At 44.2% G+C, this 21,833-nt stretch overlaps 1 protein-coding gene across 1 annotated transcript; it reads left to right on the forward strand.

Annotated features, from left to right (window-relative positions):
• The first annotated feature begins 14,970 nt into the window (after positions 1-14,970).
• cbln1 (cerebellin 1 precursor) lies at positions 14,971-21,562 on the forward strand. The gene is made up of 3 exons (XM_066713474.1): positions 14,971-15,987; positions 16,830-16,949; positions 20,512-21,562. Exons 1-3 carry the CDS (start codon positions 15,736-15,738, stop codon positions 20,707-20,709), a joined length of 570 nt encoding a protein of 189 aa, XP_066569571.1. The 5' UTR covers positions 14,971-15,735; the 3' UTR covers positions 20,710-21,562.
• Positions 21,563-21,833: the final 271 nt, after the last annotated feature.

Consider the following 21,833-nt stretch of genomic DNA (forward strand, 5'->3'; position numbering starts at 1 on the left):
CATATACAGTAGGGTACGTCTATCCATTACCTGTACTAGGCAAATGCTTATTCTCTCTGTTCTTGTGCTGCACAGTTATTTCCCAAACTGCATATTATTTTTTCCCGTTATGATGATGATGATAACTCCTTCGTATCTCTCCTGCTGCCTTTCACATACGTGGAGTGATAAGCATTTCTGGTCTAACCCAGAGTGTGATTCAGGTCACCTTGTAAATATCACTGATCACTGTTACATCTTTATATTTTATAAGTATATTTGTGATGGTTCATTTTGTATCGGCATCACAGATTGTGGTTATTATGGAATAGTGGAGTAGACAATTCGAGTCACTTGGTTGCGTGTTACCACAGTACACCACACCATACTACTTTTTACTATGTTTTTCCCATGGTACTCCAATCGTATTACTGCAAAACTACCCAAACCTCTCTTGCTGTAAGAGGCTTTAATATTTCCATGAATTTGGTGAGGTTTTCAATGTGTTGCAAGACTTTTTTAACACTATTGTACACATGGATTACTAACCCAGAGCACGACCTGTGTGTGTGTGTGTCTGTTGTACTGAGAATTTGAAAAGCAGCACAAGACAGAATTGTATCCAAAATCAAAGTCTCTGACAGATTGAGTCACAAGATTAGCCTCACGTAAGCACTGTTGGGTTTAACGAATATTAATTCTTAATTTGCCTTCACGTCAGCAAGGTACATTACATTTTGCCTTCCCAAATCTGTCCCGCTATTGATCACAACTCCACAGTCACCCTCCCAGACGCCTGGCTGACCCTTGGTGCTCCATAATTGAACTAGGATGGATTGGTCTGTGATGCAATAGTGCTGGTCTGTCCCTATTTGACTGCCAGGAGCTAGTGAGGACATCAATCAAGGTGGCATTAATTGCTGAAACTCCACCTAATTAAATAATGGGTTCCTGTTGACGTCTGCTCACCTTAATCTGTGCGCAGATTCGGTCAAAGCCATTGAAATCCTTGGAGGGATCATCAGTATTCATGGATATGACATCCTTCTCCATCAGGGCCACCCTGTGCCACGGACTGGCAGCTCACTGGGATGATCCACTGGTCCTCAGGTCCGTGTTTTGGCAGCCCTGTTCCTGATGGTTCACAGTCCTGCAGGTCTTGGAGGTTTAAATCCCCACCTGCTCACCACCTGGGGATAGTGGTCATCTGGATCAATTGAGCATTTCAGCGGTTGTATTAATTTCTGGTGGAACAAAAAACATTTGAAAATTGTGTGGTGAGGATATAGTGGAGAGAGAAGGTTTGACAACGAAGCCTCCACCCCTTTAAAACGTGCTCCCCTGCCTTTAACTTACTTGATACCAGCAACATCCCCTCACAAAGCAGTGTGTCCCCGTTGCCCCCCAGGGGGAGAGAGGGGCTCTGCTGGACAGGCACAGGCTTTGGCGTGGTCAGGTTTCATATCACGGGCGAACGAGTGTTTGCCACACCTCTCATCATCTGCCACATACTCTGTGAATTAGTGAACAAGGTGTGTCGAACTGGAAGATGAATAGATGGCCCTGAATGCAGTGACAGGGCATTTGTTCTCCCATTGATGGAACACCTAGACAGCCACGCTCTTGCCTTGGCACTCAAGGCCACTGGGCCTTTGATGGCTTTGTGCTCCTTGCTCTAATCTCTCTCGCTCTCTCCTCTGCGGTGTGGAATTGATCCAGCTCCTAGTGGGATTCGTGGCACAACGAGCAGGAATGCAAGCCTTGGCGCCCCTCCCTGCTCCCCCTGCCACGCACCGACACCCCCACCCCCCCATCAGAGAGCGCTACCTCCCCCATTCCTCAGGGCGGCTGAGTGGATACAGCCACGCTTCCTCAAGGCCTCCCTTAATACAGAGATACCTGGAGACAATACAAGAAAAAGCAAGAAATCATAGAAAAAAATAACATAAGCGACTGATTCTTTGGTGTGTGTGTGTGGGGGGGGTTGTTAGTAGTTGTTAATAGAAAGCCCACAGGCGTGCACCACTGTCCACATAATGTGCCAGGCTTTGGATGGTCTCTGTACCCTAGACAAACAAGGTGCTGACAGAGGGAAGGCTCAGTCTCTGATGCGCATTATTCTTCTGTTTCTCACAACAACACAGACCCCCGCAGATGATGGAGAGTGCTTTGAGAATGATCTCCTTGCAAGCATCACCTGGGCACCACAATGCCCAATGTCTTTACCTGCCAGCGCAGTGCTGCTTCTGTGCCCAGAAATGCCTGACTGTCACCTGAGCACAAGCACCCCCAGTCTGGACAGGGGGATGGACAGTGAGACCGGTGAAGGCCTCACGGAGCCACAGCCCTGCCCTGGCTGGACTCGGTGTCTCTTCACCTGCTCTGGCAAGGGGAAAATAGCCATATGCATTCCATGACTTCATTTACTAATGCTAATTCAGAAGCACAGGGTCACAGAGGAAATAAGCAGTGGCTTAATAAGCTGTGGTTTTTACTATGCATTTTTTCCTGAACTATAAACTTCCATTTATTTCACATGCTGAATTTCATCTGCCTGCTGTTTCGATCATTGCCAGCAGATGGTGTTATCAGCACAATCAGAACTGCCTCTGAATCAAGGTCTACCGATCCCTATTTATTTATTTATTTATTTGTTGGTTTGTTTATTTGTTTATTCCAAGCCGTGTCCCGTATTCATTTTAATTGTGGAATTAGAAAGCTGAAAAGGTATGTATTCTCATCACAGTGCTCTGAAAATATCCTGAGATTGGACAGCTGCTTCTCGTCAACTTGTTTCCAGCCTTGTTGCGGGTAATGAGTGCTATCTATAGGTGTCAGATAGCAAGACAAATGGGGAGACATTAAATACAGACAGACTGATACAGGTGAGCGAGACAGACAGATCGATAGGCTGGAATGTAAACAAATATGTAGATGACATTGACACAGTTGTTCTGTCTGTCTGGGGAGGCTGGCACCAATATACACAGACGCACACAGAGACCCCGGACTCACCATGTGTCACTGTCTCTAGATCCAACAGTGTGTCTCTCCTGACACAACAAGCTGGGACTGGCACTGGTGGGGGCTGGTTGGGGGGTGGATTTGATTTTGAGTTTGATACCCTGAACTGAGCCAGAGTTCATTACCTCGTTACCTTCTCTCCTGCTGGTGATATGTATTCAAATCCTGCTTCCTTCTTCTATTAAGACCCCCACACTCCCGCTCCCTCCTCTTTTCTTTCCCTTTCTTCCAGTAAAAATGTGTTCAGTCTGACAGCCACAGTGAAGGACTGTCAGAAATGACCTTTGTGTTTGAACATCTTTACATTCGTGGGGAATTTCTTTACAGAAGCTGAAGGGTTCTGCTGCAGAAAGACTAGGCGGGGGCTGGCCACAGGGCTCAATACTCAATGTTTCCCAGCCCGCCTCAAACCCCCCAGCCTGTTCCTTGGGAGTGCAGGTCGTCCTGCTGCCCCCCGTCCCTGCGTTGTTTAAGAGCACACCTGTGAACCCTCCTCTTGAACCCTCACTTTCCTGGTGCCGTTGCTGTCAACATGGGCTGCTGGATACAGAGGGCTCTCTGGGAGGGCTTTGGACTCTCAAAATGTTTTCTTGGAAGATATCTGTCATACAGATCAAACGGAACAACAGAATGAATAAAAGAACGAGAAGAAGACGAACAACAACAACAAGAAAAGTAATTTCCGCCCCAGTTTTCCCGAGGGATGGCAAATTGCGGGCCGATGCGGTGCGCGAGAGGGGACTTGGCGGCTGACACTGATCGAGTGTGCGGGGGGCCTGAGCAGACCTCTGCTTGAACTTTATCAAATATTTAGCATCTCTGCAGTCCAGCACTCCCCTCCCCAGCCTGCCTGCCGGAGAGCTGTGTGGTGAGTGGACTAACAGGACGGAGCCCCCCCCCACTAACACATCTTCCACTCTTGGATCAGCAGAACATTTATATTTGAGTGTTACATTGTTATTGTAGAGCTGGTTGTAACCCAAACCTCCACTGAAATTCAGTGGAAAGGGGCATAAGCAAGGGAAAGAAAACAGCTGAATAAAGTTCTTAGATCAATAAGCTGCTCTACTCTGGGTGACCAACATGAGCCAAGTGCTCTTTATTCCAGACAGCAGGTGTTGGGAATGGGCTCTGATGTTCCCCCCAGACTCTTTAGTTTAGTTTCCAAGGCAGCTTGGGGATTGGAAGGGAGTTGAATTAGGGCTGTCTTGCTTCACACTGGTCGAGCTGCCAGCGCAGCAGAAAGCCAAAGACCTCTGGGCTGTGCAACGCCCAGGGGCCCCGATCACAGACACTCGAACGGAGAGTTGGAGTTCAGCACAGATGAACCCTGTCAGCACAGCAGTCGGGGAGAGGCAGGCGAGTGGCTCCACCAGCGAGGGGGAGCTCCTGGGAGTCTTCCAGCATTGCACCATGACATCCCACTCACACACAACCCTCGAGTCTGGGAGGACGCATGCAAAATTCAAAAAGCAAAATGTTAAATAGGGCCGTTAAGTGGGCTGAGCTGGGTGTCTCTCACTTTCACTCACAGCTGCCAGGGGAGACGGAGCGCCTGAACAGCCTTTAATAAAAGATCAAAGGGTCTGGGTGTGAACAGGAGATGGAGAGCCCCTACAGAAGAGCTGCGGTGTGTGGCGTGTCGCTGCGGAGCCGGTTAAAGGCATGGGGTCAGGGACTGCAGGACGGACACATCTGCAAGGACACTGCAATCCCTTAAAAGTGCTAAAACCATTTTAGATTCATTAATTTATTTAGAAAGTGCTTTGGTCTGTGGGCTGTCGTGAAACAAAGAGAGAGAGAGAGAGAGAGAGAGAGAGAGAGAGAGAGAGAGAGAAGTGTCTCTTCATTGATGTGCGAAAGTCTCAGTAGAGAGTAGGAAGAGGGGGCTACCCATCTAAAGGGGAATGTATGTGTGCATGCGTGTGAGTGTGTGTGTTGGAGTGTGGGGGGGATACTGCCTATTTGACTATTTTATTGTCTGCACACCCTGGGGAACATTAGTAACCCATGCTTGCTGGTTACACAATTTGTATATTATTAATTTGACAGAGAGATGAGATTTTTCTCATCCCTGAATATGCTGATCATATTAGCAGTGTATGGTGTTTCTGTGCACTTCCTGTATCAGGTGTTGCAGGTGTTTCAGCATCTTGGTTTGGGAGCACAGAGCGGGCCCGTGACCCCGGTTAGGGGTCAGAGGGTAGGGTGTAAGGGTGACGATTGAAAGGTGAGCTGCGGTGAAGTGGACTGAGCAGCGTGTGAGTGACAGAGTGGGAGGTGGGACTTGAGAAGGCGGGGGAGAGCCAGTGCTAAACAAATTTTACATTTCTTTGAAGGTGATAAATTGCATTGTGTGCTTGCATAGGCTGAGCTGTATTCATATTTCATAGTGCATTGGATAATGATAATTCATTTATAAACCGTCTGAATTATTGATGAAAACAAACATACTATGCAGAGTTCCCAAACTGTACACAGAGCCTCCGCAGTGTTCACAAACAGCTGTGATTTATTGGGGACACGGCAGCTGTAGCCAGGGCTGGAAACTTAAAGGCAGGCTGAATATATTCCAAGCCTTTGTCCCAGCCCAACCGAATAACCTTTTCTTAGAAGAAGTGGAGGCGTCGTGGAGTGGAGAAATGGGATCTTTATTACAAGCCAGACAGAATATTACAGCTTTTGTAGATTAAATGGCATGATGTAGGGTAATGCAGCTTGCGTCCAATGCATTCAATTATGTTCTGTTTTGTATTTGTGATTCATTTAGAACAATTATAGATTGGCAGATTATATTTTTCACTTTGACATTATGGACATTTTCTGTGTTGATCAGTGGCAAACACTCCTGATTAAATCCATTCTGATTTCATGTTGTAACACAATGAATTGTGGAAAAGTCCAAGGGGGTGAATCATTTTGAGAGCCACTGTATCCAGTATACCTCTGGTCTAACATTCAAAGACATCCCAACCCATCACCCCCAAACTGACAGAGTACAATAACAGGAAATCCACAAACGGATGCTAAGGTATTTGCAGAACCGTGAACAGGTGCTAGGGAGTTTTATAACCTTTTGGTACAAGCCATATTTAGTTTAACCTTTAGTTTGTGGAACTTATGAACGGACACTAAGTACAGACAATATTTAGTTTAACCCTTAACATGCCAGTATTACTTTTAATGCTAATGTTAATGTAAATCATTACACTGGTTTCTTCACCAACCACTTGTGTCGGACTAGCTGTTCTTCAGACTGACTGCTGCTATAGTAGAGAATGGAGATGTATTTTAAAAAGCCAATTGAAATACATTTAAATGCAATTTTTCTCGAGTTCTTAAGCCCAGTCTGAGGGGGTCATGCCAGTCAGTATGGTGGCATGTAACACAAACAAAACACCGCACGGGCACACCTGCATGGGCAGGAAGTTATGTCTTCCACACCTATAGTGTGATCCAGATGTCAGCTCCACTTATAAAAATGTGTGTTTAACTTTCCTTTTAATAATGTTACAATTATAAAAGCAACTTTTGTCACTGCATAGATTAAAATTAATTTAGTGGTGTGAAGGAGATGAGATTCATCCTTCATAATTTAATTTGATGCTTTTGGCGCACAATCACACACAATCAAAGTGATAATTGCTACCTGGGCTCCAGCCTCACCTTGCATTTTTTAGGAGTGAACTGTAGAAGACGACTCGGGACAGCGTGTGAGAGACATCATCTGCTTAACAGGGTTATTGTTTTTTTGTTATTCGGGCTGGTGTTTACAGTGGTGAGTTGAACCAGCTCTTCAATTTTACTCCTGGAAGAAAACAATAAGCTCTGATTGTGTTAGACAGGCTCACTACTCGGCTTCCAAATAAAATCTCTGCCTCTTGCAAAATCAGAGATTGGTGAAGACAGTGAAATAAGAGGTGCGCGGGGACTGGAAATTGAGTCATACCCAGGTGGACAGGAAGCCTATCACACTTGAAGTATTTAAATCAGCTGCACGGGTTTTAAATGCACAGCACGGTGCGAGCTCAGTCGTGTTTTTCACGCTGTCACAGAAGGAGGCCCTGAGGAGCCGAGTTTGAGCTAGATTGCCGTGTTTAGATTTTCACGGTACCTACTCCTCTCTTTTGCACACACCTGGACGTAAGCGTATGACGTCTGCACTTGTTAGATCATTGTACCAGGGTGTTTGCTTATTGCACTTATTATTGTGTACTGCACTTTTGTACTGCTTTATAAATTGCAACTCACACTGAATAAGGGCATCTGCTAACAGATAAATCATATTAATCATAACAATAATAATAATGGTGCAGATGACCCCTGGGCTGTGTTGTGACTCTGTGGGTAGACTGTGAGTGCAGGTAGGTGGCGAGGGGTAAGCGGGGGCAGTGATCAGGGAGGTGGGAGCTGGGAGGGGGCATGACAATGAGTGACAGCTGAGTGACACAGGTACAGCACTGTGGTTGAGCTCCACTGCCCGTGAGGCTGCAGGGATATTAACGCTTGCTGGACAGCCCTCAGCTCCTCTCCTGCAGGCTGCGGATCCAGGCCAGGGTCGCCACCCACTCCAGTCTCAGAGCTGTGTGTGTGTGTGTGTGTGTGTGTGTGTGTGTGCTTTTTTGTATGTGTGAGTGTGTGTGATTGGCACACCCAATGGATTCTGGGACCATCTCCAGAATGTGACTGTTTCTACACAATACTGGTAAATGCAGTTGTAATAAGAAGCACGCCTGGAAATGCCACCATTGTGCTCACCATGTTTGAGGTTTAAGGGGATTTGCCCTTCAGTTGTTGTTGGTTTGTCAGTCTCTATGAAAACGGCTCTGTTTCCAGTTTCTGAAGTCACTGGCTGCGGCACCGAGTTGGTTCTCCAGCTCAGTGTCTGCTCTCTCTCAGGCAGTACAGTACAATAGAGTTCAGTACAGCACAGTGCAACATGGCAGCAGGGCGAAGTCTCGTTGCAGTGCATGGAAACACAGCCGAGGGGGAATTTCATATCAGCCTCACACGGTACAGTAAGACTCGTCCTTTATTTTTATTTTTCCACAAACATTCCTGCCACTACTTCCTCAGGGGGCACAGGCATGGATGAGAGGAACGTGTTGTGGCTGTTAATAATTTAAAAGCACAGTCACTTCAAAGGAAAACATAGTTCTGCTTTTATTTTGTACTTACTTTTACTGCTGTCTATGAGGTAAACACCCTGTCCCAAAGATAGTCTGCAGGACACTGTGGTCTAAGATTTCCCAACACATATGGGTGTTCACAGTGCCCTACTCGAAAGCACTGTCCTCCACTGCTCTGCTTACAATCCATCTGCAGTGCTGAGAGGTAAATAAGACAACACTGGCATGGGTTAACTGCACACCTACTGCAAGAAGAGTCACCCACAAGCTGCAATCACCCCCTTTTCCAGAACTGTGCAGTAAAACTTGAGTATAGCCACTAATTTTGCCTCCTGGTCCTGCGATGTGCTGCACTGTGCATGCATTATTCTAAATTGTATTGTAAACTCTCCAAAGCAATAAGTTATAACTGCGTCGTCTTCTCTGGCTACAAATGTGCTCCGGGGTAGTTATTAGTCACATCACAGTCCTGGTCACAAGGAAGTCTGTTGGCTAATTGTGTTGTAGGGTTCCATTATTCATAAGGTAATACAGTTTGTTAAGTAGCAAACACATTGGAGTTTTTTCTCAGTTGCCAAGGTTTGTTATTAAGTGCTGCCAACTGCTTTTAGAATCCACAGCAGTTTCTGTCTCACACTGGACTGTACCCTGCTCTTAAGATGCAGCTGGAATTTAAATTCAGTCTTTAAAATATATACATATATATATATATATATATATATATATATATACATCTTTAAAATATCATAATCTGGTGGCAGGTGATTTTTCACTCTGCCTCATGATTCCTGAATCAGATTTAGATTCCTCCTTTGGTCAGAGCGCAGCAAAGATAAAATGTACAATTCTTTAAACAACATTATAACATAAAGCTCCTGTTCCTAAAATGAAAGGTATGACATCACTAGGGGAGTTAAGAGCCCTGCTTAGACACCAAGAGCAGTAACTTGGAGTGCAGAATATTTCATTCGTAATGTTCTGTGCCCTTTTTCTCTCTCTGATTTCTACTCTCTGGGGCTCTGCATCCCATTGCCACCCATAATCCTGCTTCAGCAATTGTGCATACTTCAGAAGAATGCATGACATACAATTAAAAAGCAATAGAAACGATCTCCCAAGGAGGCAGGGCAATAATAATCAGTCCAGACTAGTTATTTTATTTTTAGTTTGTTTCTGCGATTAAATCCTCATTAAAGCACATGCTGATGAAAGACCTTTTGCTCTTAACAGCCCTCCCCGTCTCTCCCTGCTGGGCCCCCCAGTCCTTCCTCCTGGTGTGGGATCGCTTCACTGGAACAGCTGGAGTGCTGCAACACAGCTGGAATGAAGAAAAAACTCTGGACCAGCGCCTGAGAAAACACAACTGCACATTCAAAGGTGAAAGGTTACAATCACCTGACTGATAGTGTGGATTTATTCTCCTGTTTTTCTAAGACCATGGCATCATTTTTTAGAAGGGAAACAAACAAACTACAGACTGTGGGGAGATATGTGTGTGTGTGATATAGAATTATTGATTACTAATCAGAATGCTACATTGACATCACCCAGAATTTTCTCAAGCTTTATATTTGCAACATATATACGATTCCTGATGAATGGTTTCTCTAAAGTTCTTGTTTTTTGTTGTCTTTTCTTATTGAACAGACAGAGATGGATTTATTAAAGGAAGGCCATTGTGGGAGACAAGAATAATGTTCTATCATCTGTTGATCAGCACAGTTTGTTTAGAATTGTCTATTGTTATATCCACAGACTGGAGGTTGAAGGTTTCCCCACGTTGTCAGTCTGGTAAAGGTCCTCTCCTCCTGCAGATACTCTGCCTCAGCTGTGGAGCTTCTCATCAACACCTTCCTCCTGCTAAAATTAACCTGAAGGTGAAAAGTCTGCATGCTAGGAGACACCACCTTCGTTGCCACCTTCACAAGATCAGCAAACTGGTAATAACCCTTGTTACTGAAATCAGCCTCACAGTGGAATATGATGGTGGATATGGTCAAGGGCATTTCAAAGGTCATGGGTTATCGCATCCTAAAAAAACTGAGGATGGGGCGATGGGAAATAACCAGGCTGTTTTCCTGCTGTGCCCTCTTGTCAGGGGCTCGTGGCATTTTCCCATGGAATAGGAAGCGGGGGACACATCTGGAAGTACACTGAGGTCCTGTTGGAATTCTTGGATGGCACGGTGGAGACCATTCACTCCATGTGGGGTGCTTCAAACAGTCAGTTACCACATTGTAGATTGCTGTGTTTCTTAATTATGCTTTGTCTTTTGAGCACAACGATGAAGACGGTCCGGAGTTTTGACACTAGAGTGTATTCTTCACAATGGTTTATAAATTCCGTTAGGTTCAGTGCTCTGCAATGTGACAGCAGTAGGATGCTTGATTTTGTGTGATTTACAGCATCCATTATAGCTGGCTTTGCTAAAGACAAAGTGTAAACAAGGAAGAAAGCAATCTGAGAATATTGCATCTTGAATGTTTGACTATACTCAACACGGCTTCACATAGCTGCAGCACGCCCTATCCCTCGTATCCCCGGTACAATCAGACAGTGCAATCGTGGTCCATTGAAATCTGCTGAGTACATTTGTTATGACTTATAACTCAAATGAGGCGCAGTGTGCTGTGGAGATTTCTGTGTGATTGCAGGGTAATGGATGGCTCTTAGACACAGAGCACCATAGAACTGCATGCCACATTTACTGCGTCCACGCATTTTAATTGCCACTGATTTTCTTTAAACAATTTCCTCAGACCGTGTGGTGCTTTATCACCCTGATATAAACGAGTTGCGCAAATGAACATCACTTTAAGATTTCAAACCCATTTAAACACTGAAGCCAAACCACTCACCTGTGTCTCATTTTGCTGATCGAACGTGTCTTCAGCGCAGCCAGAGAGGGGACATCTCCGTGGCCGGAGCCGTTGTGCTGCTGGACAGGCTCACAGTCCCTCTGGGGGGGCAGTTCCATATGCGAGTGCACAAAGGAAGGGGGAGATGCAGCCAGAGTGCACATTTCACACTACAGAGACCTGCAGAGTTGGGGTTTTAAATCAAGGCAGAAAATATTGAAACGTCTGTCAAAAATACATAAATGAGAAAGCACAAAGTAATTGAGTTATGCCTCTGTACCTGACTTAAATTTCAATATTGTCAGTGATGAAAAATTTCCTTCACTTTATGGTATTATTATTATCATCTTTGAGAAGCCTGTAAGAATTATTCACTGCTTCCAATTGATTTCCCCCTTTTTTGTAAACCATTCCAACAGCACCGGGGGTTTGAATCATCTGTATTTTACAATCCTAATAACCACAGGAATTAAAAAAACACAGATTCCCCCAGAGACACATGGTATGACAAGTCAACAATGGGGTTCTTGGATACCCTTATATATTATATGCTTGTATGTTTTGTCACTTAATATATTTGGAATATAACTCCAATATGTGTATCCAGTTAGCTGCTTTTTGCTATGCATACTTACAATAGTCAACCACACCAAGCATGCATGGACAAGCGAGGTTGTGCGTGGCCTAGTGTGAGAAGAGAGGAAGGCACTTGCTCATTTACCACAGAGAGAGACACGGCTACCCTGGGGATATTGGGACCCAGATAACATACTGACCCGGTTGCTGTTGCAAATATATATTACAGGTCTAGTCACTGTAGTCTTGTCAAGGATTCGGCAAAGGCTAAGGATGTCAGAGAACCTTTTTGGGTCGTTCACGTTCCGTGATCCTGTGTGCCTGGACTCCATCTACTAACACAGTCAAGGAACAGCTCTTGTCAAATCAGATCATCTAAATGCCTACGGGACAGAAACGATATTCTCAAGAAGTTAGCAGCATGTTTTTTTCAAGCAATAATAAGATTTCTAAATTAAATTTGAGGCGCTTTACATAGGTGATTAGATTATGACAATGAAGAGCTAGAGAGGGGACGCACTAATTACGTTAATCACAGAAAGAATCCTGAAATCAATAATGTAATAAGGCTTTAATTAAACTGCAATTCTGTTACCACCACAGGAATGTGATTTATATTAAGCAAATATTTCCAGTGTCATTAACATGTATACGCATTTTGCTGCCGTGGGCATTTGTACATGAACAATTAGTGAAGTTGATCGTTTTACAATTGCCTACACATCCACAAAATGCACATCTATGATTATATTTAAGTGCAAATCCTAAATGGTGCATTTGATGCAGTGCTAAAGCAAGTGCAGAAATAAATATTATCTCACAGTGGAAAACATTTAAGCTATGTGATATTTTGTGCACACAGATAAATGTTAGTTCACATATAAGGAGCTCCAATTAAATAATGTCTCATTTTTGTATGCCTTTTAGTGTGCAATTAAATTACAACTTCACAATACATTCTAATTCTTAATGCTCTGCTGCATTCTAACCTCTCTGTGACCATAAAGAAGTGCCAAGCTATAATATTCCATACAGGCAAATCTCAGATCTGTAACACATTGTATCAGAATAGCAGCAGTCATGTGCAATCTTGCTTAACCCTCCACCCCCCCAGTGTCACATGTGTCTGATACTCAGGCATGACTGGTTTTGTCATTTGAGCAAAGTGTGGAGATTGGTCGGCAGTTATAGACCCGCAAATCACAGACGCCTGAATGTAACATTCACTTTCCATGAGCAAAAATGAATGAATACTCCACAATATAGTAGTACAGTCCTTTGTAAACAGGAAATTTGGGAACATTTAAAAATAGACTGGATAGGATCCTTGGATCACTTAGTTATTAATGGACACCAAACGAGCACGATGGGTCGAATGGCCTCCTCTCGTTTGTAAACTTTCTTATGTTCTTATGTTCTTATGACTCTAACTGAACGCTCCTTGAGGGAGGGTATGACTTCAGGGCTTCAGTGAATAGCTATGATTCCCTCTTCAACCCGGTGCATTTCTGCCAGGAATCTGTGCTCAATACTCCCTCACGACTTCCTTGGATGTGTTATTAGCTGCTCACATCCATTTACTCAGACCCAGTTTTCCAGTTTTCTTTCACAGATTTCTGTGACATCACTGAGGCTATTCAGCCAAAGTTCCTCCTGTGCTGGCTTTCACTTGTTGCACTGATTAAATGTGTACTTATATTGAATGTGGGGGTCAGGGGTCAGCTGTGGCTTTAGTCACTGCTGAAATGAGTGGGTGGTTTCCACACAGCACCCATTTGTACAGAATGCCAGACTAGCAGATATGGATCTCTTGATGTATGTTCTATGTATTCGTTTGCTTATTATATTAATTCATTCATCCATTATCATATGTTTCTCCTTGTCAAGGCTTCTTATTTAAATAGGTTTGACCTTTGATACAACAGTTAAGATAACTAAGATGACGAGTATGACAGCACTGCTCGGGATCTGTCCAGCATTACGGATGCTGAAACGGCCTCTAAATTCTGGTATCACGGCCGTCGGGAATGAATTGGAAGACGTGAATTATTTTAAAGCAGATATTTACCACAGTGGCCGCAGTGTCAGTCCCCGATTATTAGTTTGTCTCTGTATTTCACATCCCATCGATCTCAGAAAGTGATTTAAAGCGTGTATGATCTATCAGTGTTGACTCACACACCGAGTTCAGCATTCTCCAAATAGAACGGAGCTGAAAATATGTTTTAAAATAGCATCTTAAACCTGTGTTTTAGGAATAACTATTTAACTATCTCCCTCTCTCCATCTCTCCCTTGCTCTGTCTGGCTTTGCTGTGCCTCAAATGTCAACGCTGGCGACGTGGCACTTAAGTTCAAATATTTCATCTTCACGTCTATCTACCTAAAAACAAACCGAACGGTATTATTCATTAAATGTCATTGACGAATTAGATATCCCGCTGAGGCTCCGCAGATACAGATCTGACAGGCAGGCCGGGATGCGGTTGCAGCGGCTGGGGGACGTCAGTCTGATTCCTCGCCGGAGCGGCTCAGGCTGCACGCCCGGGATGCGATGGGTGTCTCCCGGCCCGGCTCCCCGCACACGTCGCCATCTCGCTGGGCGTGGGAATGAAGTTTATTTCGCGCTTGACTTGAGTCGAGGCGAAGATTTAGTCCAGCGGTTTCTCTTGTTGGCAGTCCAGGTCAGGTTCTTGCAGTCGCCCGTGCTGTCTTCCCACCTTTGAAGCGAGAGAGAGAGAGAGAGAGAGAGAGAGAGAGAGAGAGAGAGAGAGAGAGAGAAAGAGAGAGAGAGAAAGAGAGACGAATTGTTTATGTGTGAGAGACTTTTATGTGCATTGCTTGCTTACACGACCTTACCTGAGTGTGCAAAATGTGCATTTGCAGGTCTTGTAAGCAGCGGCATAGTGATAGAGTCGAGCAGCTAATGATTTCCTCCAGCCCGTTCCGATCTGTGATGTGAGACACTTTGCTACTCTGGAGCAGCGCGACTGCTGTATTTGCACATCTGGCGCTTAGTCTAAATCGTGTTCCTGTGGGGGAGGGTGGAGGGGGGAAGGGGTGGTGGTGGTGGTGGTGGTGGTGGGGGCATCATTACTTCCTGTCTTAAATTGCTGACTTTAACAGACTTCCCTTAATGCATTTATAAATACTCCCTATTTTTGTTTTAGCGATCTGATCAATCCGTTATGCTTTAAATAAAATATAAAGAAAGAAATGAAGGAATAAATAAAGTAACACATAAATCTTGCTGGCAGGGGCGCGCATCTCCGGCTGCTGGAGGTCCTGTTCCTGTCTCGGAGCAGCTGGCATTGCTGTACACCTGGACCCGTCCAAAGCGTCTTCAGCAGTCACCGGTGCATCACATCACAGTCTTTGCTCGCAGTTTGTTTGAATTTGCTCTCCATATTGATTGGGGGCATATTCGGACTGACGGATCCATAGCGTGGCCCCTCGTCTCGGCCTGGGGTTGCAGCCCCTCTATTCTGCTCGAGTGCTGTCCACCTGTAACACGCCTATAAAAAACACGGCCTGTCACATGGAGGGGGGCGGGCTGCGCAGCGATTGGAAATCTGAAAATGTTCTAATCTGTGATTGGGACCCGGGGGGGGATCTGCTGAAAATGTGAAGGGCGGGAGCATCCGCGACCGAGCCTTTGTGTTTCTGTTCTAATATCTCACATATCAATAATTCACAGCGGCAGCAGACGGACACTGCACTATGTATTCAACTGAGCTTCAACTGGACAAGGGCCGCGCTCTGCACTCCGGGGCTTATTGGACTCAACCTTAGAGGGAGACGAGAAGGCGGGGAGCACCAGCCGAGAGAGCAAGAGCGCACCGCAGAGCAGAGCAGAGCCAGGGAGAGAGAGGGGGCAAGGACGCGCCGAACAAGAGAAGAAAAAGAAAAAGAAAGCATAAGAGACAAGAGACGATTCGCCCTTGAAGGAAAGAAAAAACGGGGAGAGAGCATCCTACTGTTAAGCAAAAGAAGGGAAGAAAAGAAAGACCGTGAAGAGAAAGAAAGGGGGGGGGGAAGTACAGCCTTAAAAAACTGGATTGGATAAAAAGATAAGGAGTGTCCATTTTTCTATTAAGAGAAAGAAGAGAAAGCTGTGAAAGCCCTAGTGGGATACCGTTCTGCATTCAGGTGCAGACTGAAGTCGCCGTCATGTTGGTGCTGTTAGTGAGCGCGGTGTGGCTCACCGGATTAGTGTGCGGGCAGAATGAGACGGAGCCCATCGTCCTGGAGGGGAAATGCCTCGTCGTGTGCGACTCCAACCCCACCTCGGACCCGACGGGCACCGCGCTCGGGATATCGGTGCGGTCGGGGAGCGCAAAGGTGGCTTTCTCCGCTGTCAGAAACACCAACCACGAACCCTCCGAGATGAGCAACCGCACCATGGTCATCTACTTTGATCAGGTAACTGTGATCCGAGAGTAAGGGGGGAAGGAGACACCCGGGGGGCTGTGTGGGAATAGCCGTCTCCCCTGACACGACAGGGGGTAAAGGGGGAGGAGGGGGGAGAGTGAGGGGGGGCGCACAGTGCCAGACAGGTAGCCGTTTGCCGTAAGTGTACTGCTCAGGTACCTGTGGGTAACAGTAGTTATCATCAACGTGGGTGGGAAAGGGTGCTGGACAGGTGGGTCAGTGACGTGCCGGAGCTCGTTTGATGAGGCTCTTGCTGTGGTTGGAACATTGTATTACATTATGTGCATATCAGTAAACTTTATTATTGTTACTATTGAAATGATAATGATGCGAAAGACAAAGCTGACACCGTAGCACAGAATTGAAAGCCAAGTCGAAAAGTGGTACTTATTAAATCTCGAGTGTGAGTTGATTAGGACACAAAGGTTAATCCTCACCTTCGCGCTTGGATTATATTTAATAGTTCTCCGCGACTGATTGCCAGCCCTTAAACGGCCTTTTAACTGGGTCAATTTCCTTGCTTTGTCGTGCACAGAAGATAAAAATACACAGAAAGCTGTATATTATGTGGAAAAAACAAAAACCCTTGTTTCCAAAACTATAGGTGTCTGGAGAGATAGGGGATCCGATATTTGAAATGATATGCATTAAGTTGGGTTGTTTTTAGGGCGGGGGTTCCAGGAGTTCCTGGAATTGCGTTGTAAGGATTGTTTAACCTGAAAGGCAACCTTAATGGTTTGACACTCACCGCGTCTGAAACAGATTCATTTTAACGCACGAAGACGACTTCGCCACTTTCAAGGATGTCTCTTTTGTCTTTTGTTTCTTTCCAGGTACTAGTGAACGTTGGGCACAATTTCGATGCGGACAGAAGCAATTTCATCGCCCCACGAAAAGGGATTTACAGTTTCAATTTCCATGTTGTGAAAGTGTATAATAGACAGACGATCCAGGTCAGAACACTTTATTATCATTCTCATTTTAATAAGTAAATTGTGAAAATCCTTGACCTGCTTATTTCCCCCCTGGCTCTACTTCTTAACCCTATAGTAGAAGACGGCTACAACGTGGTTGGTTTTACCTACAGCTCTACAAGATAAATAATAATCCAATATCATTAATGCCGCGTCTTTTAAAGTTATTGATATAAAATATGTGGGAGGGGTGGGTTATGATATCCCCAATATCACTCCCCGGCAGTGAGGGATATTGCAATCGTAGTTTAAAACTCAAAGTGTCCTCCAGACCGTCCTGGTATTGTTGTTCATCAAAGGGTGCTGTCATACCTTTGACACGGGAGTCGGCTGCTTGAGAAGACTGGGGGGCTCATCGGGACCAGGGACAGCTGCTCTGCCAAAAGCTCCTGCCACTTGCATCAGAGCTGACAGCCACACTTGTCACTGTTGTTCTCAGGTCAAAACGACTTTTCTTCCACTCACTTAACACGTATACAACAGGCAAGACCGGTCATGCATAATACATATTTTTTGGTGTAATACACATGTACGCTTAAAACAAGCGCACACACTGGGAAGAATACAGAATAATCAACATAATACAACACTGTACAAAAAAGCATTCAACCAGGCGTAAGGGTTTAACACATTAAGGCAAAGATTATTCCATTACCCGGACAGCTCAAGTATATCGAAATGCTAGTTGGGCTATCTTGGATTAAATAAGCATCTCTTTGTTTAACTCGGAGTAAGGTATATCAATTGCAAGACACTTCATTGTATACCGGACATATTTGTGCATTTCTGAAGTGTTCAATGCCACACATTTTCAGCGTGGCAGAAGCGTGCATGCTTATTAAACTGTCATTGAGAAACAGTCTATTATTTGTTGTAGGGGGTTTGGGGGGGGGGGGGGTCGCATTTGCACCACTGCAGTAAAGCTATCTAGGGATTTTATAAAGACGCGGTACGTTAAACCAGCTACAAGGCCTGGTTTCAGTTAAAGATATTGTCCACCATAAGAGATGATGTATGAAATCGTTTTAAACCGAGAACAGACTCCAATTTACCTATGTTTTAAAGGTTTGGTAATTCAATATTTCACATTTTCTACATTCTGTCCAAATGCAGGCGAAAAGTGTGTGTGCCTTCGACCCAATATTCTTACTTTATCATCCTTATGGATTTTTTTTTTTTTTTTAATAAGGCAACTTTCACAATGGTGCATACAGTTCTGTAGGTTTACCTACTTGGTGTAATGAAAAGCAGCAACCCGTTTCAGCTGGGGAGCAGCACCGTATTTACAACATCAAACATTATACCGCTCTTTTCATGTTGGCTGTCCCAAAGGCACTGGGCACGAGCTGAAAAAACAATGCAAATTGTGTGAGATCTGATGAGAGCCCCACTCAGAAGAGATTAAAACACCATTACATATCTAAAAGAAAATACTGATTGTAGCTATTTGGGCCGTGTTCCTCTTAAGATCTGTTTTCTTGTGGATAGGGCATCATGTCAAGAGCTGTTTTATAATTTAGAAGCAGCCTAGACAGAAAAGATTTAATGAAATAGCATTAAACTCCTAATTAGAGCTAACTGCAACATTACAATTGAGCTGGAATCACTTCCGAAATTTTTATTTGAAGCCTTTCGCATTTCTTAAGGGGCCTAATTGGATGCTTGTACATTAATGGCACAAGCTAACAGAATACTTCTGCCATATGTACACCATGATGCTTTCATCATGTCTGTGTAATTGCAGTCAATTTGAACGTGTGAATAGTTGTCACTCGGGATAAAAGACTAATTGCTGGGTCCACCTCTGTTTCTCGCTCATCTCAGGCCATGACTAATGTCTGATGAATGGCAAGATATGCACGGAGAGTGAGAACAATGTCCAGTGTGGTGGTTTGTAAGGGCCCCATAGGGACCGAGAATTGTGCTTTTTAGAACATACTTAATTCAAAAAAACATATTTAAATAGCCTTGGACTGAAAGGGATATGTTTCATGTGGTTCTGCAATCCCATTTGGACTGAAATAGCAGGTGCGTTGGACAGTGCCGGTCTCCACTCCGTGGTCACTGTGGCGATTCTGCGTGCTTATATATTACAGGCACAAAAAGTTTGACGCCAATTGGAAATAACGAGAGCAGGTAACATCATTCTGGATTACCATAACATTGCAGGGGGTCTATTAAAATAATCTAAAAAACGTCTTTGTTAGCCACCAGACACTTTACACGAAATGTCTTTTCGGTCTCTCCTCCCTCAGAGTCTTTCAGTCTGTAAGATTGTGCAAACACTCTGAACACCGTTACTTTAGGTCGCTTGTTCACCCAGCATCCTAACCTGGTGAAAGATGAAGGATTGCGCTATATTGCTTACCCCCCGTCATATTTCAAATGGACATATTTAGATGAAGCTGGCAATATAAGGTTTGCTACTATTATTGCCTGTGTACCCAGAGCAGCAGTGATGTAGTATGCGTTGCTCCCCTGTGTAGAGTGTGGGCATCAACACTCATGGCACAGTGATATAGAAACAGATTATTTCAATGAGATGGTGAGTGCCCAATCGATCCTATTAAAGGAATAGGACAACAAGCGATGAAAAGTAATTTAAAAGCTTGAATAATCCGCACACACATCCACATAGATGAATAAATACATACATATTGTTCTCCTTTCTACACCCTGCTTAAGCCACAGTGAACACATACTACACACATCAATAAATGTAAGTGTCAGGCAGTTTGTGGATGAATCCTATTACAATAACCATTTTGATCTAAATCAGTCTGCACAGCTGTGCCTGTTAACCCTTTCCTTGCCTGCTGTTGTTGGGTGCACCCGATTGTCTTGCAAGGCCCAACGAAGTGTTTTGCAAGCAGGGGCCCATCTTTGAAATGGTGTTAGGCATTTTCTTTGCTCTTTTTTTCAACACAAATACATTTTCCTTCCTTTGTTGTGCGACACGTTGACATCACTATAGCGGCTGTCTCTCCACAGTAATCAATCCACGCTGTCTCTGAATGGCGCTAGATTGATGTTCTCGCCAAGGCCGACGTTTTTATTTAGGATTTCATCCAGAAGAGTAATTTGCACCATTTAATTCGAAGAATAAAATTGAAGCTGACGTCTGCGTTAGGAGTGACGAGCTGGTACATCTTTTTCGTGGGCCGGTCGGGGGACTTGCCTCCCTGTCACACAGCAGGGAGCCCGGAGTTTGCTTCAGTGCCCAGAAATCAATGGATCCCGTGTAGCGTTTGTTGAGTAAATCCAAGTCTTTTTATAACGAGCCCCAACCGGCTGCACAGGTGTGTGTGTCTCTGTGTCAAAGAGTGACTGAGCCAATGGGAGTCGGTATCCACCGGACCCCATCTGTGTGCATTAGTGTGTCAGTGTGAATGTCACTGCATGGGGCTATACCTCTATCTCGATATCGATATCGATATAACTAAAGACCAACGAGAGTGCGTGTTTGTGTATGAGTGTGCAGCTTTTTGTGTTTGCATGTCCAGCTCCCAGGAGTCACCTCTATGTCCTGTTTGCCGCGCAGGTGAGCCTGATGCTGAACGGCTGGCCGGTGATCTCTGCCTTTGCCGGAGACCAGGATGTGACCCGGGAGGCTGCCAGCAACGGCGTTCTGGTGCAGATGGAGAAGGGGGACCGGGCGTACCTGAAACTGGAGAGGGGCAACCTCATGGGGGGCTGGAAATACTCCACGTTCTCAGGATTCCTGGTCTTCCCCCTCTAAAGGACTAAAACTCTTGAACGTTGGGAATCTCTAAAAAAAGAAGAAAGAAGAAAAGGTGGTAGGAAAACACTGGCTCTCCAATGCACACATTTAGCTGCTTGTCAGAGCTCTGGACAGCAAACTTTTATACCGTCAAATATATTCTATAAAAAAAGGCCAAGTCCTTCGTTATCTGCGCCTGTATGCGTCTGCTTCGAGGAATGTTTCTAGTCTCTATTCACAGTCAAAGAGCTGAACATCACACCTTTTTGGGAGGGGAGATTTTAATTTCCTTTTCCTTTTTTTTTCTTTGCATCGCCGCATTTATGTGTTCATGTACAGATCTTTCCACGCTGGGATCCATTTTATTGAATCGTTTGTTTTCACTCATTGCATTAAAATGAATGAAGAATACACGTTTTTTTCCTTTTCCAAATCCATGTGTGCTATAATGTATGTGCTTTTAATTTAATGATTCTAGTATTTTTTGATTCTTCCTATAATGGATTCTTGGGTCACGTGTGGAGAAAGTACAAACAATATGGAGAACTCTTGCTGTATACTAATCTATAAAATCCTAAAGTTTATATATGATATAACCTATTAATAGCCAAACCTGTTTGACTATCTGTATTTCAGTATTTCGATGTAATTTTCAGTGGTTGTGGCATATCCGGCTGCTATTTCTTCTGATGCTTCTTGTTTTGTTTCAGTCAAATGTGGCGAAACTAAATGCCAGAAACTATAATGGAATTTTATTATAACTGTAAAATATGTGTGAATATTTAAAAGGTTCTTTTTCTTTTTCTTTTATTTTTTTGCTTTAAACCAATAAAATCTAAATGGTACTTTTATTTTTCTTAACCAGACCTTATGACTGCCTATGCCGTTTATTTGTAAGGTACTAACCTAGGAGGGGGGGACACATTACATTGAAATTCCCATTTAATACCTTTCACAACATCCCTGGCTAACCTGGGAGATTCAAATATATAAATACATACATGCATACACACACCTAAAGAAAAACGAGGCCAATGTAATTAAAAAAAAAAAAAAAAATATATATATATATATATATATATATATATATATATAATCCTACACTGCAAACTGTCACTGTCACACATATCTCTGCTCCCATT

Source organism: Amia ocellicauda, chromosome 9 (genome assembly GCF_036373705.1).
Source record: "Amia ocellicauda isolate fAmiCal2 chromosome 9, fAmiCal2.hap1, whole genome shotgun sequence".
In the NCBI taxonomy this organism is placed as follows: domain Eukaryota; kingdom Metazoa; phylum Chordata; class Actinopteri; order Amiiformes; family Amiidae; genus Amia; species Amia ocellicauda.

Bases quoted from the DNA above. Each gene is read 5' to 3' on its own strand.
- cbln1 (XM_066713474.1), top strand. From the start codon at position 15,736: ATGTTGGTGCTGTTAGTGAGCGCGGTGTGGCTCACCGGATTAGTGTGC. The intron at 15,988-16,829 runs GTAACTGTGATC...GTTTCTTTCCAG, and splicing joins TGGTCATCTACTTTGATCAG to GTACTAGTGAACGTTGGGCA. The intron at 16,950-20,511 runs GTCAGAACACTT...TTTGCCGCGCAG, and splicing joins ATAATAGACAGACGATCCAG to GTGAGCCTGATGCTGAACGG.